Here is a 17,230-nt window from a genome sequence, read left to right as displayed (position 1 = left end):
TTGCTGGTGAGGGTGGGGAGGCACTGGCACAGGTTGCCGGAGAAGCTGTGGATGCCCCATCCTTTGAAGTGCTCAAGGCCAAGTTGGATGAGACTTTGAGCAACGTGGTCTAGTGGAAGGTGTTCCTACCCAAGGCAGGGGGTTGGAACCAGCTGATATTTGAGGTCAATGCAAAGTATTTTATGATTCTGTATTTTTGGTCAGTTGAATAGCTTTACATTAAAGGTTGTCTTGTGTTGTGCAATTTGACAATCAGAAGCTGTCAAAATAGGTACAGAAGTGACATTAATTTTATGGTAGGCTCATTCGGGGGATGTTAAAAGCTATGCTGTCCTCAGGTCCACTCTCAGGGAATATAAAGACCTGTGTTCTTGTCAGGAAATCAAGGTAATAACTTTCCAACTTTAAAATATTTTTCTACTGTCATATGGATGATGAGTCAATCCTATAAGAAAGAGAATATTTTCTACTCTGACTAGTGCTCTGTGGTCTCAAAGCTCTAGGTGAATTTCCTGCAAAAAGACAGTTTGTCAGAGATTATTTAGGATTCTTTTATTGACTTGGTTTGCAGTGTGTTTTTTTGACTTTAAAAAAAAAAAATCCTCTGACTTTCCTTAGCAGCAGCATCCAAAAAAATTACAGGGGAGGTGGAAGCTGGGTAAGATGGAAAGTAAATGTAGTGTTACGTGGTTGAGACATTAATCTTTCCATTGCTACATTTTTTTAAAGATTGAAGTTACATCTTTCTTTGTTACCTATCTGTCTAGCCAGGTAGTTCCATTTGTGTGTTAAATTTCTCCTTGCATTGCATATAATTGTTGCATGTCTTTCCATGTAATTTGATTTGATAACTGATGGTATTTATAGCTTGGTGTAATTAGTGAAGAAACAGACAAACTGAAGAGCAGAGGGGCAACTGAAGCAGAGGGAACAGTGATCTTTCATGTGCAGTTACTATGCCCTCATCACTGCTTAGAAATTTGCAGCAAGATAATAAGTGGTCTGAAATGAGTTCTCTAAACAGGGTTTATGAGGAAATTTATTTATAAATGAATGGTTGTCAAACAAAGTTATGTTGCAGTTTGTGTCTACTTTGCTTTTTCATTTCTTTGCAGATGTGATGAGTATTAATAATTGCTTAGTGGGGTGGGTTTTTTTCTTTGGGTTGTTTTTTTTTTCTTTTTGCTCTGTTCTGGCTAAGGTTTCTCCTTGTCTACTTTGTAATAATTTTAATTATGAGTGTGGACCTTCTTGTACATTAAAATATGGAAAGAATTATAGGTAATTTCTAAAACAAAAGTCAAATAGGTGTTTGCTCAGGCACCCCTTTTAACCAGTAAGTTTATTTCTAAGTCATGCATTTGATATTTTTGCAGCTCTTCTTACTGCCTTCTAACATAATATAATGCCCTGCTTAGCTTCAATTATAAATATAGTTTTCTTCTTGCATGTGATAGGCTGCTACCTATATGTTCATTCCTCAAGATTAAAATATTATAAATAATGTAGTATTGTAAAATATTCATATTTGATGGTAAATTATATTAAGTGATACACTGAACACATTATACACACAAACATACAAAAAACAAACAAATATAAAATAAGTTCGCTTGATGCTGAATTTTTTTACTGAATTGGTGAAATTTTTGTCTATAGTAATTACATAGAAACATTGTGCAGTTGTTCCCTGAGACAGTGTTAGATGGAAGCCTTTCCCTTCCTTAGTGGTTAGCTATGACATCCTAAATAGAGGGGAAACAATATCTGCTGGTTTGTGTGGCTGGAGTGAGAGTAAAAAGGCTGCCTAGTTAATTATACTGAACAGTTTAAGATGTCTCTTTCTTTTGGTTGGTGGACTGAAAATAAGGTTTTCTATAATAGAAGTATGGAAAATTGGAAAATATAAGAAGAAAAAAAATAAAAATTATGTCATTTGTTTCATTCTCCCCAAGAAAGGGAGTTCCGTGCTCCATCTTTGGGATCTTTGGAAAATTGCATGAAGCTTTCCCAGATGACAGTCCAGGGGCTTCAGCAGTTCAAGTCTCCCCTTTTACAGCTGCCTCACATTGAAGAGGACAATCTGAGGAGAGTTTCCAATCATAAAAAGGTATAAAAATACAAATGATACTTGGTAACCTCTTTAAATGTTATCTGCTACTTCTTTTACCTATTTGTGGATAAGGAAGCAAGGTCATGAATCAACTAAAAGAAGAGAAATAGATTTATTTTTAAGGAACTAAATACAATACTTCCTAGATGTTCTGTCTGCTTTTGGTTTCTTTCAAGTCCATCTCAGTTAGGAGGTGGGAATTATGATCAGAGATCTATTAAGTGTAAATAGGTTTAAAATATCAGTCTGTATTGACGTAACAACAGAAACAGTTGCTTTCTTTTTAAAATGTGCTATCTCCTATTTAATATTCCTCCAGAATGTGCCAAGACTATCCTACTGGGACTTTTTTTTCTGGGGATGGGTGGGGTGGAGGGGTTCTTTGGCTTTACATTGTTCTTAATGTAAGAACTTTGATAGAAAATATATTTGGAAGCTTACACAGAGGAGTTCATAAAAGAAAAATAATCGGTTACGGTGGGAAGCATTTCAGGTTTTGTGATCCTTTGTGTGAAAGAGTGTCTTAAAAAGCTTATGCTAGGTAACTGTAGTTGGGTAAGTGTTGGTATTTGTAGAATTTAAGGATGGAAAAAAACCAGTCTTGTCTGAATACCTGCATGTGTTTCTTCACTCTGTTTCACCAACTCTCTGCATTTAAACCTGCTTGTTTGTTTGAATCTTGTGTATCTTCTGGGAATGCATGGTTAGAAACAGCTCTTTGCTTCTACTAGAAGCTGTTGACTTTTCTAATAGTTTTATTACAGTGGTTAATTTGGATGAATCATGAAAATACTCTTTTTATCTGATGAAAATTTAGCTTTAACTACAGCCTTAGGGGATGTTTAAATGCTTCTGTGTTAGTGTGAAGACTAAGAATTCTAAGGTACTGCATGTTTTTAATCCTCTCTGAAGATGCTTGTTCATGAAATATTCAAGTAGTCATATCCTTTGGATAAAGTAAAAGATTCTCTTACAGATATCATTAAAGACATACTTTATAAATCTAGTCTTAGCCTACAGGGAACATATGAGAAAATAAGCAATTTTAGATGTATTTTTTGACATGTGCATTGTAACTAAGTAAATAAAACCAAATAATTTGGCTATGTTATAATCTCACCTCTGTCTGCTGTGAAAGAGGGGAACCATCCCAGTTTTTTACGCTAGTTTGTACAGGATCACATGCCTTGAGTTCTTAAAAAATACAGTACTCTAGATTGGTAGTGTGATCAGTCTACTTGGATGCATTAAATTTTTTTTTAATAAAGTACATGCATTTACAATGGTGAAGTAATCAAGTATTCAAATCTATGTTTGTTTTATCCTTTTAGCTCTGCTCTGCAAATCTTAGAAGGAGTAGATTTAGATTTGTTTGCAGTTCCGGTAAAAAAAAAAAATATCAAAACCCTAAACTTGTATTTGGATGTTTCTGCTAATGTAAATCTGAAGGCACTCAAGTATTCTATCTAGATTAAAAACTCCTATTGGTAAGATTCCTTAGCTCAACTTTCTGAAAAACCTATCTGAAATAACAATTTTATAAGAAACTATAAAGAGCCTTTTCTAGGGGGTGACATACTAAGGAGCACACCAATGTTCAGAGCAGTTCTGTTTAGTTGGTTTGAGTGCAACCTCTTTGGTTTATTGTTTCTCAAATCATAGGTTTGCTAGTTTCCTGAAGCGTGGGGTTTTTATAAGAACTAATGTAGTGGGGTGTATGTATTAGTAACATGGGGACACCAGTGATGTATTATCAAGAGTTTATTTATGGACTGTGTTCTGTGCTACCATGGGACTTCCTTTCTTCTTTTTTTTTTCAGTATAAAATCAAAAGTATTCAGGATTTGGTGAGTTTGAAAGGCTCAGATCGTCGCAATTTACTGCATTTCCTAGAAGATAAGAAATATGAAGAAGTTATGGCTGTCCTTGGCAGCTTTCCATATGTCACTATGGATATAAAACCACAGGGTGAGTGGGAGGTCCTTTTGTTCAGTGTATGTCACTCTTCTGACATTTTGATAGTCTGCTGGCAATAAGCTTTTGGAGGATGCTGAAACAGAACTCACTGCTATTTATGTGACCTGGAAATTACATACTACTTTGGAATGGTGGGTTCTCATACATGAGAATTACAGTCTGAGGAGGTAAAGTGCATCGGAACATTCCGTGTATTCCCAAGCCAGCAGTAGTTTCTCATCCAGGAGCTTATCTGAAATTTCATCTTTGATTGCAATATTTCATGAGTGATGTGGAATTCTGGTTGAAATGCCACTTTTATTAGCTATCTTAAACAGTTACTCTTATTCTAGAATTTATGCTCATCTTTCTTCAGCATGCAGTCATTCGTGAGGTTTTTGAGTTGGAGACACTGATGAATAAATATTCATGGGTTTCTTCATGATAATACTGACACAGTTTTTATGTCTGGCAGAATTTGTCCAAGCTATGTTTAGCTGCATTTTGTGTGCACTATTTTAGTGAATGTATAATGCTCTCGTTCTCTGAAGATTAGGTATATTGTAAGCAGTTCCTGTTAGACAGCTTTGCAGGGAAAAATGAATTGGTTCTATGGTCCCCTTTTCTTTGTAGAAGATCAGTGCTAGTAAATGTGTGATATTTGAAAGGTTGTTCTAATTCTTGTTTCTACTTTATATTTTCATTGTGGTAGCAATGATCAAATTCAAAATGTGGTACGCTTTGTTTGGGGAGCATGATTGTAAGTTGACTTGTGTAGTCCCCTGTGAAAAGCAAATGTTAGAGGAAATACCAGTTAAGGAAGCAAACGTCTGCTAATTTTGGTGTTTCTGAATGTTGTTTTTGTTGTTTCATTGGTGTTTTTTTTTTTTTTTTTTTTTTTAACAAATAAGCAGAAAACTGTGTTGTTGTATCATAGGATTGCATACGGTCTTGTTAATCTGCTTAAAATTCAATCTTGAGGTACCTCCCCATATTTTGACAAACAATATTTTCCTGCCTGTAGTCTTCATTTGTCACACAACTGCACTCAAATGTGGTGTGGAGGATTAAACCATGCAGATGCTTTTCTGTTTAGCTCAGTATTGCCATTATAGAAAATATATATGTAAGACTAGTGAATAGTAAGACTGCTTTCTCAGGGAGGGACTGGAGGGGAATAAATAAAATGTCTACACTGGCATATAACACTGGGATTTTCCTCTCCTACCTGAGACATTCTCCAATTTATAGGTTGGAGGAATAAACTCCTCAGTGGGTCCCCTGTGGGGTTTGTTTGATGTTTTAGTTAAACTAATCATTGCTGTTCTTTTATTTTCCTTTGCCTTCTCCTTAAAAAATAATTAAATGCATGATTGTTAATGTGGTATTGAAATTGAGTTGTTCATCATATGAAAGTCAGGAAAATGAAAATTATGATTCCCAGAACAAATATAACAGGGTCCCTCTGGTCATGTGTGATATTTCATGTTTCTGAAGTTTTATGCTTTAATATATAATGCACAGTATTACAGGGTTATGGTTCCCACAGCAGCTATAACTTTGAATTTTCTAACTTTCATGCAATTAAAATTTCAGACTCATTGTTGCAGTTTTATAGGTTGCTGGATTATCAGTTCTCATTCTGATAGTATATTTGAAGTTGTAAGAGACTTATTTAATAATACTTTGAAATTATTTTTTGTTAAAAATTGTGGAATGGGAATGCTTACGTTTAGAAGTAGCAGAAGCAATGTTTAATGGAGAAAAAGGCTTTAAAGAAGTCTAATAGATGTGTTGCTTTTCTTTTTGCACTAGTTTTGGATGATGAAGACAGCAACAACATCACAGTAGGTTCTCTTGTCACTGTTCTGGTCACACTAACAAGACAGACCATGGCAGTAAGTATTAAGAATACTTGTTCTTTCATGGTAACTGTGGATGTGCACTAGTAAAAAGGCATTTCTGGTTGTTTTGTAGACACAACTGTGAGGTTAGGATTTGAAATTGAAAACTTGTGCTCTTAATCCATCCTTATGGTTTTGTTTCTGAATGAGAAAGTTTTCCTGGAATACAATCAAAGATCAGTCTGACCCACTGCAGTTGTCTAGGGAACAGTAAAATAATATGGCAAGTGATACTGCTCTGAGGTTTGTAAACAACAGGAAAAGAGACGTTCAGAAACTTGGTTCTTTAACTAAAATAAAATACTCAAGTCCTCAGGACAGTGTTTGATTTTTGCTTTATGTGGGCTCAGAATGTTACAAATCTCTTGGGTGTTTTAGACACTCTTATGAAAGAAACACAGTCTAGCAGAATGCTGAATATGCATAATTAATATAAAGGAGGTAACCAGTGTCACATAAAGAAAGTGGGCTGCTGTGTAGGAAACAGTATGGCATAAGTAAAGCAGTGCTATACCCTACCAGTTAAACTTCTGAGTTGTGCCTGTTTCCTAGCTTGAAATTGAGTAATGGCCTTCATTGAACAAAAAAACTTTAATACACAGAACTTAAACTTTGACATTTCAAAGACTACAGTGTCAATTTTTGCATCTCTACTAATGACATAATTGTCTAAGTAAACAAAAGGTCTGAGTTACACCTCTAAGGTAAGGCACACGAGCCTGAGTATTACAGGGGAGATAAGGCTGCTGAGGCCAGTTCAGCAGGAAGTCTCTTATGAAAGCTCCATGTGCACATGCTGTGGTAGCCAAGGGTGCAGTAGGTAGAAAGTAAAAGACCTCTATCACTAGGCTGGAATTGCAAAATAAAGGAAACTGAGGATTATGAGGGTATCAAACTGTACTTAGAAACTAAAATGTCTAACAGTGTATAGAAAATTAATTTTGGATGTTTCTGTGTGACCTCCACTAGGCAGTCTGGCATAGAAACACATGACTGTAAGATGAGAGCTAGTCTTTTGTATGATGCATGTTTTCTGTTGTGCTATTTCCTATTTGTCATCTTTACATATGACAGCTCCTTGTGACTATTTTGTTTGGGTGGGGATTTTTTTTTAATGGCATATAGTATATTTTGAAGAAAGAAATGCATTAGAAAATCCATTTGCATAGAGGTGTCCCAGTCTACAGAATACTAACATTGTGTTGTGTCTTAACGTTTCACATTTCTGGTTTGATTTGTTCTGTGTCCCTGAGTAACAGAGCAGCTGTTGAAGTTTTTAATGCTCTGACAACTGGAGCAGAATTAGCATTTTACTACTGCTTGCTTTTGTGATATAGGATTTTTGTGCTTTATAAAACAAGTAGATTCTTTGGAACAACATGACATGTTGCTACTTAATTTCTTTATGATACTAGTGATGGAAAAATCTGAGATCAAATGTTTGAAATAGTGTTTAACTTTGATCTGTTAATCCCCTCTTGTGTCTGTCACTGATAAAAGAATTTGCCATGAGTAGAAAATTCAGACCTGATTAAGGTGATTTAGTTTAGGTTCAAATATGAAATAATAACTTGCTCTTGGTACAGAAAGGCCTTAGTAGTTCTCACATCTTTCTCTAACCAGGAAGTGTTTGAAAAGGAGCAGTCTATATGTGCAGCAGAAGAGCAACCGACAGAAGATGGGGTAAGTGAACAGTGAATGTTCCTCTGGCTAATTAAAGAGAACTTTCTTTCAGATCTTAAATTGCTAATTGTGCACTTCTCAAGCATTTTTTTTCAGAAATGCCTACCGAAGTGTCCTTTGAGCTGTGCGTTCTAATTTTGGTTCTCAGCTTAAAACACTTAAATTACAGTTGAATGACTGAAATTTTATGAACTGAATAAATATTTTAATACTGTTTTCCTGCAGCAAGGAGATGCCAGCAAAGTTAAGAGCAAAGGATGGCAGCAAAAGAATAAAGGAGCCAAGAGAGCTTCAAAATCAAAGAAAAAGAAGCCAGTGAAAAAGAAGCCCGTGCCACCTTCACTGCAACCACAGAAACAGCAGAAGCAAAAACAAGCTAATGGGGTAGATCACAGATTCAATGATATTTATAATTTTATTCAGTTCATCACTTGTAATCTGGTGGAGGGTTTTGTATCTGTCTCGTATGTTTCAGTTTATGTTTTTATGAAGTGTGTCTTCTAAAGTAGCATTTGTTTTCTTTACATTTTAAAATTACTAGTGAAGTAATCAAGGAACCACTGTGGTAATGTTTCCAGTGCCCTGCTGAAATTTCTGCTCAACTGTTTTAAAAAATTTGACTTCACAGTCCCTTCTTACTATTAGTTCTTGTTATGCTACTTTCTTGGAGGTGAATTGTTTTATAACTTCTACTTTTTATTTAAAGAAAAAAAAAACTGAAATGAGACTTCTGATAAATTAAGTAGCTTGTACTTTCTTAAGTTTTCTGTAATTTTCTGAAGACTATGAAATGCAGTCGCAGAGTCACAGAATGGTTTGGGTTGGAAGAGAATCTGGTTTAAAGAGTATTTAGTTCCAACCCCTCTGCCACGGGCAGGGGTGCCACTAACTAGATGAGTTTGCCCAGGGCCCCATCCAGTCTGGCCTTGAACATTTGCAGGGATGAGACATCCAGTCTGGGAATCAAATACTTTTTTTTCCTATTCGTGTCCACAAGTGCCATATGGAGAAGGAAAATGGCTTCCATGCTCCTCTTAGCAAATGAGGTGAAAAGGATTAATCTTCACTGTAGACATAACTCTGTGACACAAGAAGAGTGAAGATTGTGTGACCCAACCTTAAGGCAGGTGCTGTGAATTCTGTGTACTGCAGTAATGCAGACAAACTAAGTTAGAGGTGTTGGGTTTTTGTTTTTCTTTCCCATTAGGAAGTCGTTGTGAAGGAAGAGGAGGAGGAGGTCTCTGATAAAGGAAGTGACTCTGAAGAAGAAGAAACAAACAGGGACTCTCAAAGTGAAAAAGATGATGGAAGTGACAGAGACTCTGACAGAGAACAAGATGAGAAGCAAAACAAAGATGATGAAGCTGTAAGCCTTACTTTTTCTTGAAGGGTAATGTTGCCTCTGGGGTTGAGAGAAAATGCATTTTAATCCTCTAGCATCCCCTCAGGCTAGGCAACACTAGGATGAAGGAGTAATACCGGTTCTCTAGCGGTTTACAGACCTCATTCTGGTATAAGAGCTTTGTCATTGCAAGTTTGTTTCAGAGTGAGTAGTGAAGAGCCTTTTCTGCATGCTCAAAAAACTTAGGACATGAGAAAAATTGCTAAACTTCAGGTGAAAAAATGTTTCTTTCAGCTGAATTTGATTACTATCTGCTACAGATTTGTGACTTAAAGTCTCTCCTTTGAAATGTCTTCTTTACTGGCAGTGGATGTTGCATGCTGCAAAGTGCATACTAAGCATGCAGTAGTTGAACCAACTTGTACAGATGCTTACTAAACTCCTATAACTGTTAGGTTATTCATTTGAATCTGTAATACTGTAATAGAGAGTGAAACATTGTGGTGGTAGATGATTTCTGCACCACAGTCTTACAGTAAAAGACTTGAGTGACAGCTGGATGGTCCATACAGGGTGAGATTAAGCTTCTGATGGGAAAGGAATCATCAAACTTGTAATCAGGACTCTTATGGCTGTGGTAGAGAGTGTCTATAGGTAGTGTTGTAAAATTGAGTTTTGAAGAATGTGTGCAAACCCCACAGATGTTCTTTTTCCCTTTATAATGTTTAGTATTGCACAAGAACTAGTCACATGTACCATTTTCATGGACCATTTTCTGTCTTTTTAATGCAAAAGATGCTTAGTGCACAGTAATTCTTTAACCTTATTTTTGACAGGAATGGCAAGAATTACAGCAAAGTATACAGAGAAAGGAGCGAGCCCTTCTTGAAACGAAGTCGAAGATAACACATCCTGTTTACAGTCTTTTTTTTCCTGAGGTCAGTAATAAAAAAATTACAGTTGTGAAACATGAAACTTAATAATAATATAAATTAACTGGTCCTTTTACATTTTATTGTAAATATTGGGCTTTTAAAAAGCTTAATGCCTGAGAAAAAAAATCTAGTATTAATTTCATAAAGTCCTAACTTATAAAATTAGACACTTTTGGTTACTTTTCTAAAATCTTTTTCTTCATTATTCTTTCTACCCTGTTCCCAAAGACTTGCAAACCTGTGTAAAACTTAAGGTGAAATATTGAGATATTTTTAACTCTACATCTCACTGCAAGTGCCTGTGACTGGAGGAGGTCCTGACCCCTCCTGTGTAATCACAGGAGAGTTTGTGAGTCATTTGGATCAGCAGATAGTTTTGGCTTACTGGTTGACTTCAAGTCTCAATGCAGCAATGTGGTGGCAGCACAGTGTGCAGCTATGGAACATGGGATGGTTGGGAAAACTGTCTCTTGCCACCACAGCATGGTCTGGATGTGGCAGAAGGCAACTGTGTCTTTCCTACAGAGCTCAAAAATACAAGTTGAAGTGTGGATGAGTGTCAGAGAAAATGATATATTTGAGAATGATGACTCAGTATAGGCTGAGGTGTGTTTACAGGAGCCTTTGGTGTTGAAAGTATTATCTGATATATCAAGTGTTACTTGCACTAACAGCTGGCCACTCACTAGTTGTCTGAGAAGCCCTTAACAGCAGTGGAACCTTGAAAAAGAGGGGATTTTTCTAAGTGGAGGGGTTTGTGTTCTAAACAGATAAGTTAGGTCCTTGGGGTGACCTGGTTGGAACCAGGAGGAAGGAGTATTTGGCCACATTTTCTTTCCTGGACAGTGGTCAGAGGTCTCCTTTGCTTCCTTGCAGTCTGACTATGGAACTAATCTAGGATCTCTTCTTTATTGTTGTGCTATTTCCAGTAGTGGAGGTGGGATGCAAGGCTTATGCTTCCTCTTGTGGTTTAAATAAGACAACTAAGATGGGAAAGAAGAGTAAAACATGAACTGAAAAGGAAAACCCTGTGTATATTTGCAATCTCTCTTCAGTGCCCAGGGCTCTTTATGTCCGTACCCTGTACAGCTTGTTGTATGTGCAAACGTATGCCATTGTCCACATGCTTGTGATCACATTGTTCCTGCTGGTTTTACCTGCTAGCAGCATTAAAAAAGCAAATTGTGGGAAGCAAGACTTTTTGCTGAGGACCCAGAGAGAACATAAGGTGAATAAATTGTCTTCCTGAAGGCCTTAGCTGACATCTAGTTTTGTAATGGCTGAACTTGAAGCTGTATTTTCCTGACACTTGGGTGCACTCCCATCTCTCAGTACAGCTCCCAGCACTACACCAGCATAATATTAAAAGTTGTGCTGGCATTCTGCTCTTCTGGCTGCCTTAGATCATGTGAAATGTGCTGCAGAGTCTTAATACCTCCTTGCTGTGAAGGCAGCTGGCTTTGGTCATCTGTTGAAGCTCACAGGTAGTAAGTGCCATGCCCAGTGCCTTAGGGGTGCTGAATATTTGTATTTCTCTTTCAGTGAAGTGAGGGTCCTTTCAGAGACTTTGATATACTTACTCTGTATAAAGCTGCATAAGCTTCAGCTGTGTGTAACCAAGTTACATATGGGTTTTGTGATAAAAGACCTAAATACAGCTTGCTGCTAAAAAGAAATGTAGGGCTGATCTGAATGCTTGAACTTGAAAGATACACAGATCCTCTCATGGTACTGCAGTTGTAAAATTTCCAACTTCTCTTTACTTGGTTTCATGGAGGTTGAATGCAGCTGTACTTTGTGCTGTAGCTGCAGTTGGAGCATGTTCAGATAGTTGATTGCAGCATATGAAGAACAAAACCTATCATACTCTGGTTTAGGTTTTTTTTTTCCCCATCTGTTATTTAGAGTATTATTTGTACTGTGGTCATGGTCAGTTCAAAGATAAAAAATTAGAGATAAAATGCTGTGTTCCAGAATTTAAAGATATTTGAGTAGTAGCTGAGCATAATAATACTTGTTCTCAGGAGGCAGCCTTAATGCTGTTTAATCCAAGTTTTGGAGCAGTTGATTACTCTGCTGGAGATGTCTTTAATCTATGCAGGTTCCTAGATGATTGTCTTCTGCTCCTGTATCCATGGGTCCAGAAACCGCACAGATTGTAGCTTTGACATTTTTTAGGTAAAAACTGGCCTTAGTGTTCCAATTTCATGAACATACTGGTTCCCTGGCATGCCAAACCTTGCACCCATCTGTTAAAGGGCTTTTTGCCCACTTGCCTGTTAGTTTGCCAGATTCTCACAGGCATAAACTTTAAATTCCACCCAATAAGCAAGAGGAAAATCAGAGTCCTGCACAGTTGTTCTTTCTGTAAAAAAGTGATGGCACTTCAGGGTCAGGAGCTTTACTTCCAAAAATTTTACTCTATAGAATCCTTTGAGCTTTAGATCAATGATTGTTGTTTGCACTGGTATTTTTTCCCCACTTGGCTGTTATTTTTACTAGCTTTTATGGAAAGCCATTTGATTATTTTGATCTTTGTCTGTTTCCGTCGCTCTCAACAGCAAGGAATTATTTTTTTGTTGTTGTTGGAGAACAATGTATAGTAAGTCATCATAGTGTTTTGGTAAAACCAAAAATAACATATTGATACAACTGCAGGTCCTTTTTATTATGGTTACAGTCCTCATAGGCCCAAAATGGTGATTAGCCATTTCTGTAACGGATCTTGCTTCTGTAGCTCTTGTTCATCTGTACTATTTATACTGTTCATCTTTCTATTCCTAGAGGCCTCTTGGCTAAGAACTAAACACTTTGACTGCCTAAGAGTCTTCTTCACTACAGCTGTCAAGAAGATTGACAATAAATTTACTGTTGAAACTTAACAGATAAAATAACTTATGCCTTGTAATCACATGGGATGGTTTTTCCTAAAGTAAATCACTTGGAATAGTTGTAAGAAGGATTTAGAATTCTGCACATTCTGGTCTTAAATAGTATATGAATAGGTTTTTGTCCTGTTCTCTGTGCCTGTTCCAAAAACAAGAGGGAGTGCTGTTGCTTCACTGTGATGCTTTTACTTTTATGCACTTCAAAATGGGAAATTCAACATGTTGAGTTAATTTTACATTTGTTGGTTCAGGAACTCAGGAGTGCTAATCAATATTTTTAGTTGTTGTTGTGTGTGTCTTGTTTGTTGTAAATAGTTGACTATTTCAGTGAGATTGTGATAGTATAACAATTAGTCACTTCAAAAGAAAGAAGGAGTTAATTGTAGTTTTTCAACAGGCATACTTTAAATCTCTGATCACCAAACACTGGCTTCCAAAGTGTCAAAAAAATCTGTAACTACTGAACTTTTAACTCTTTCAGTAGAGAAAAGAATTCTTCAATTTCTATGTATTAACAACATTTGCTTCCAAACTGTGCAGTTTAGAAGTAGCTCTCAGGTGGTGTTGAAAGTCCACTTCATCCTTTCATTCAGTCCTTCTAATGCTGTTAGATTAAAATTTAAACGAAACAACCACTTTTTATGGGACAGTGAAGCAACTGCCTGATTGTTTTTGGTGTAAATGTGTAAAACTTTGCTCCCTGATTGGGAGCTTTTACTTGTAACTCCAATATGATGCACTTTTTCAGGCTCTAGTCTGTTATAAACATAGAAAGTTACCAAACCATCAGGGGTGGATTAAAGTTTGTTTGGAACACAGTTCAACATTTGGGTTGTCTAAAAAGAGTGTATGTCTTCTTCTTACCCCTTTTCCCCCTAAGGATAAGATCATGCTGTTGTGACTATTAGCTATCTACTAAAATACTTCTTCATAACCATATAGAAGTCTTCCCCCTTGTCCCTCACTATTCTCACTTGTTTTTAAAACAGGCTTTAGGATGTGTAAAAACAGGAACTTGCTTTGCAAATAATACAATATTGTATTTGTATTTATTGTAAAACTTTGCAAGTTTTACAATATTGTAAAACTATTTTTTTTTACAATAAAAAGGTTTCAGCTTCTATTAAAACAAAGTGGATTTTGCCTAAAAGGAGTGCCAGAGGGTTAACCAAAAAGATGTAGCGCTTAAATGAAGAAGTTGGTGTTAAAGAACTCTCTTTACCATTTGAAAGTGTTTGTGCTGCTGAACTGCGTCACAGTCCTAGAATTCTGACTCCAGCTGAAGGAAACAAACACTATTTTTGTACAGTATTGCTGTCTTTTATGAAGGACCACACTAATTAATTTAGGAACTCTGCTTTAGCATCTGCAATGGCAAAACCTTGAGATCTGCAGTTACTTGGAAACCTGTGTGTGTAACAGGGAGCAGTTGTTGGGCATCCTTTACAAATATTGGCTGATACTAAGTCATTTCCTTGAAGTGAAATCTCAGTGTGTTCAAATGTTGTTTTACTTTTTGGAGGAGAAAGCAGTGGGACAGAGCATACTTGCCTGAAAAAGACTTTTCTGTGAAGAGTTCTTTATCTGTCTTTATACTTCCCTTGCTTTATAAGCTCATTTTTTTACTCAGGTTGGATTTGTGTTGAAGGACATAAGGTTGTTTTGTATTGCACGAAGTTGCTCGTTAACATCAATGGTCACAATTCTTCAGGGTGGTTCCATGTCCCACCTGGTAGCTGAAGTTGAATAGATGGAATGAAGCCTTTGGAGAGCAGCAATTACTTGTGATAACCTCTTTGCTTTTAGTGTACATGTATTTTACTCATTCACATCCAAGGATTCAAAAAAGCCACCAAACACAAACCTTTCCTTTCTGTCTGTATTACAAAGATCAGTGAATCCTAATTGTCTGTCAGAAAGTGTAGGGGCATCTTTTTCTATGACTTCAGTAATCCTGGTAATTTTTTACTTCTGTTTTTTTTTCCTCTTTCTGAAAGGAAAAACAAGAATGGTGGTGGCTGTATATTGCAGATCGGAAGGAGCAGATGTTAATATGTATGCCATATCACGTTTGTACACTAAAAGATAAAGAAGAGGTAAAGTACTTGGAGAGTTTGCTTTCTGGGCTATTACAAAACTGTTGAAGTGTCTCTGGTATGTAAATACATGTAGATTTTAATTTTTTTCTTATGTATCTCTTAAGATGGAAAACAAATTTTACTCTCTTGATAAAAGGAGAGAAGTGGCTTTTTAAATTGATAGTGGAAAAAGAAAAAGTAATTTAAGATGACTTGGAAGTTTCTTTGTGGAATATGGCTTTTTTTCTTGATATCAAAAGATGATGAAAAGCAGTATTCATACACAGTGAAATCCCTAAATTTGTTCAAGTTGTTAGAAATATTAAGTGTTCTTTTTCTGTACACCAGAGACTGTGACAAATTAATTAGCTTTAGCTCATGTGAACTTTACTGAACCTGTAACCTTCAGCGGTGTTCTGCCACTTTTCTGAAAAATGAAGACCTAATGTGTTTGTTCTTCCAAATTAGGTGTTACATTCAATTTCAAATAACAGCAGAGTTAGATAAAACTTTCAACAGACTAAACAATTTAACCTGTTTGAGGTTTTGAGATTTAGCATATACAGCAGGATTAAATTGTAGTTACTTGGCCTAATTCAGAAAAGAAAACAAATGATTGAATGACTCAATTATTCAGCTTTCATGGCAGGTATTCTTTTTAGTTATTGTGACTCTTTTCTGCAGGTATTTTATTACATAGAGATATTCAAAGAAGTGTCCCTAGGTAGAAATGAAAACTTTCTTTTATTCTGTAGTAGTGTTCAGTGGAGGACTCAGGTACTTGTTTCAATGTGTCATTTGAAAGCAGTAAGAACTTTATGGTATGAAATCTCTTTTGTAGGTAGAGCTGAAGTTCCCAGCACCAGGCAAGCCTGGAAACTATCAGTACACAGTTTATTTAAGATCGGACTCATATATGGGATTGGACCAGATTAAACCATTGAAGGTGATGTTTGACTGTGTTATATACTTGTATTACATCAAAAGCTACTTCATATGGTCATTAAAACACCAGAAGTCCTGTTTATAAGAATTCAACCTGTCCTAATTTTAAAACAAGTGGGAAGGATGGACTTACAAATGGTTTCTGTCTAATGTACAGTGGTAGTTTTATGATGAACTAAACAGGACTAAAATTTGAGATGCTTTCCCATGCATGTGTATTTTAATTCATGTTTTTCTAACGTTCATTCAGTTTATGCAATATGGTTGGCTGTGGCTTTTTATACCTTGAGGTTTGCCATGCCATTTCCCTGCCCTTTCTTAGACCTAGATTCATCCAGTTAATGGGAAAAATCTAGCATGCCTTATTTCTGGAAGCAGTTCTTGGTTTTGTTTTTAGTTTGGGGAGTGAGATGGGATTTGATTTGGTATTTAGTTAATTTTTTAAACTGTTCTTTTGTTTTGTGTGTGTGGATTTGTTTGTTTTCCCAAATTGCTGTTAATTGTCTGTAACCTTTTTTCCCCCTGCCTTCTCTTTCCTTATGCAATTACAGCTGGAAGTTCATGAAGCAAAACCAGTGCCAGAAAATCACCCACAGTGGGATACAGCAATAGAAGGTGATGAGGACCAGGAAGACAGTGAGGGCTTTGAAGACAGTTTTGAGGAGGAGGAGGAAGAGGAGGAAGATGACGATTAAACACACTATTGATTGACTACAGTATCTGCACACAGTGCAAGCTCTTGGTTTGACTGTGGAACTTGTACAATTAACCAAGAAACACAGTACAGAAGCTTTGAGAAGGCTGAGTTTAAATTTTCTTTACCAATTAAGAGTGCATTACGTAACTTCTCAGTGGAGGTGAAACAAATCTGTTACCATTGATACACCTTGGAATATGCTTATGGCTCATTATAGCCTTCAAAGTGCAGGATGGTGCATTTGTTTCAATTGAAAATAAAAGCTTTTTTTATTATAAATGTCCAAAAGTGTGGGCTATGTATTGTCTGATGAGTTTAGGGTCCAATTTAAATAAAAGGTACTATTAGCTAGGAGCAAACTTTCAATCAATTTTTCTGCATTAGGAATTTATTTTAGAAAATGTTTTTGTATATTTGACATTACAAATCTCTGTTGATTGAAACAACATTTGCTCAACTTTCAAACTTGATTGGTTCTGTGGTATTCATTAACTATTTTGCTGTGATACTGCTGACATCATTCATAGCTTTAAGAATCTGTTTTACTTAACTCGATCATTACAAATTGGCATCATACCCATTGCCACATTCCATATACTCCGGAGGGCTGCTTTTTTAGGACTGTTGCCTTTTTATGCCCAAGATTATAATGGAAATCATAAACTTTCTTGACTCTACCATAGGATACT

General features: G+C 36.3%; 1 protein-coding gene across 1 annotated transcript in view; it reads left to right on the top strand.

Annotated features, from left to right (window-relative positions):
- SEC63 (SEC63 homolog, protein translocation regulator) overlaps positions 1–16,829 on the top strand; it is a 56,899-nt gene extending 40,070 nt beyond the window's left edge. Inside the window, exons 12-21 of the mRNA XM_066315219.1 lie at positions 1,956–2,110; positions 3,934–4,081; positions 5,885–5,967; positions 7,597–7,656; positions 7,882–8,040; positions 8,864–9,022; positions 9,835–9,936; positions 14,819–14,917; positions 15,741–15,845; positions 16,396–16,829. Coding sequence (XP_066171316.1) covers positions 1,956–2,110; positions 3,934–4,081; positions 5,885–5,967; positions 7,597–7,656; positions 7,882–8,040; positions 8,864–9,022; positions 9,835–9,936; positions 14,819–14,917; positions 15,741–15,845; positions 16,396–16,539 — 1,214 coding nt within the window. The 3' untranslated portion in view covers positions 16,540–16,829. The remainder of the gene's footprint in view (positions 1–1,955; positions 2,111–3,933; positions 4,082–5,884; positions 5,968–7,596; positions 7,657–7,881; positions 8,041–8,863; positions 9,023–9,834; positions 9,937–14,818; positions 14,918–15,740; positions 15,846–16,395) is intronic.
- Positions 16,830–17,230: the final 401 nt, after the last annotated feature.

Source organism: Sylvia atricapilla, chromosome 3 (assembly GCF_009819655.1).
Source record: "Sylvia atricapilla isolate bSylAtr1 chromosome 3, bSylAtr1.pri, whole genome shotgun sequence".
Classification (NCBI taxonomy): domain Eukaryota; kingdom Metazoa; phylum Chordata; class Aves; order Passeriformes; family Sylviidae; genus Sylvia; species Sylvia atricapilla.
Note: the sequence above shows the minus strand (reverse complement) of the source record. Positions and strands in the feature narration are given on the sequence as shown.